The sequence below is a fragment of the Chroicocephalus ridibundus genome, chromosome 21 (genome assembly GCF_963924245.1).
Source record: "Chroicocephalus ridibundus chromosome 21, bChrRid1.1, whole genome shotgun sequence".
NCBI classification, from domain to species: domain Eukaryota; kingdom Metazoa; phylum Chordata; class Aves; order Charadriiformes; family Laridae; genus Chroicocephalus; species Chroicocephalus ridibundus.
This window is the reverse complement of record NC_086304.1, coordinates 3,753,269-3,755,089: the sequence shown is the minus strand read 5'-3', so window position 1 is coordinate 3,755,089 and position 1,821 is coordinate 3,753,269. Positions and strand designations below refer to the sequence as shown.

Sequence of the window (1,821 nt, the reverse complement as noted above, 5' to 3'; positions counted from 1 at the left end):
GTATCAGGAATGCAGTTGGCCCAGAAAATTTTAAGATGAAAGAAACCTGTAATACATGTGACATATGGGAGGCTGGGAACACACTAATAATCCCAAACAATGAAGAAAATTATATTAATTGAAGATATGACGTGTACAGGCAAATTTGTTTTTCAGCCAATAAGGCTACAAACCTTTTGAATACACAGGGCGTCTTAGATAAGCCAGGCGGGCCAAGAACCAGTATAAAAAGGGCTCAGAGCTCCAGGCTCCTCATCAGCTCTCTTGCCTTCCTCCTCCTGGTGAACTCGGTAAGCCTTTTCTCCATTTAGTCTCCTCATAAGGATTAGAAATTGGGGTTTAACAGTTTATGTTGGGATTGTGGCTTCTCTGAAATTTAAGATTTCTTTCTCTGTCGCCTTGTATCTGCGCCTGCTGCGCTGCAGGAGCTGGTGGGTTCAAGTTTTAAAGCTGGGGCTGAAACTTTCCTGGTGCCGTTGGTACGTGGGGTATCCGGCTCCTTGATACGAATCGCTGGCTAGTAGATCTGCAGAGCTGCCTCCAGCAGAGCTAGAGGTGGTTTTCCCCACCATGGCCCTCAGTGGGTTCTTCCATAAATCTGTTTTATTTTAAGGGATGTCTTCAGGACTGTTTGGCAAGACAGCAGATGTTCTCATGTGTGCTAACACTCTGTAGCTTCTTGTGTGTGCTGTCAGCATTTCCAGATGCCAAAATTGGTGTAAATTACTGAAATGGGACTTGCAGCAAGGGACCCAAAAGCTGAAGTGTGTTACCATGGCAAACATCAGACACTTTAAGCTCTCTTGAAGGGTTTGTGAATGTAGAGCTCAAACAACAAAGCTGATGTTCTAAACAAAATTTGGGATTGTTAACTCCAAATAATATTCTCTAAGAAAAATCCTGAAACACCACCGAGGAGGTTTTGATCTGTAGCAGGTATGTTCCATAGTGCTTTCACTGATCTCAGTAAGTGAGGAAAAAAAAGAAAATAGTTTAAAAACAGTAGGTAAATGAAAAACTGGTAGAATGGGATGTAATAAGAAGCTGAGGAATTTGGTCATAATTTTGTTTCTGTCCTTCACGGGGCCAGTGAAGAAGTCTTTGGGCTCTGAGACTGTTACTGCCACTGGAAGTATTTACTACTTTTGCTTTTCTCCCTGCTGCTGCGTTTCAGGTTTGCCTCCATCGCAGAAAGATGACTTTCCTCCAAGGACAGTGCGATGATGACTGCTATTCTCCCTGCAATTATGGGAGCCTGTATGGCTACCGGGGCTATGACTGTGGGAGCCCTTGTGGCTACCGGGGCTATGGGGGCCTCTACGGCTACCGTGGCCTCTACGGCTTTGGTGACCGGTACGGCTATGGTGGTCTGTACGGTTACCGGGGCATTTATGGCTCTGGGGACTGCTACGGCTACGGGGGCCTGTATGGCGGCTATAGGGGCTTCTATGGCTCTGGGGACTGCTATGGCTACCCAGGCTTTTTCTCTGGCCGCTATGGCTACCCCTTCGGTTCACGATATGGCCAAAGGTTCGGCTACGGGAGCTGCTACTCCTGCTAAACCCAACGGGAACATCCCTGAAAGGAAGATCAACCCAGGCCTGACAAGCACGGATTGACGGGAGATCTCGGCAGCAGCGGTCCCTGATGTGCAGAGCCCCAGTGACAGCAGCCACCTCCCATGGAGGCTTTGAGTGCTCTGCGCTGCTCTTGAAGTGCTTGCGATGATTTGTCTTTATTCTGCTGTGTGTCTGCTTGCTCTCTTGCCACCCAAACTCTCCTTTTGATCAAAAGCTTGCTTCTCCTCAGTACTGCAGATCT

The 1,821-nt window shown here is 47.5% G+C and overlaps 1 protein-coding gene across 1 annotated transcript; it reads left to right on the top strand.

Annotated features, from left to right (window-relative positions):
• The first annotated feature begins 1,195 nt into the window (after window positions 1-1,195).
• LOC134526129 (keratin-associated protein 21-1-like) lies at window positions 1,196-1,561 on the top strand. The gene has a single exon (XM_063357633.1). It carries the CDS (start codon window positions 1,196-1,198, stop codon window positions 1,559-1,561), a length of 366 nt encoding a protein of 121 aa, XP_063213703.1.
• The last annotated feature ends 260 nt before the right edge of the window (window positions 1,562-1,821 follow it).

Excerpts from the sequence above, each read along its gene's own strand:
- LOC134526129 (XM_063357633.1), top strand. The coding sequence starts at position 1,196 with ATGACTTTCCTCCAAGGACAGTGCGATGATGACTGCTATTCTCCCTGC.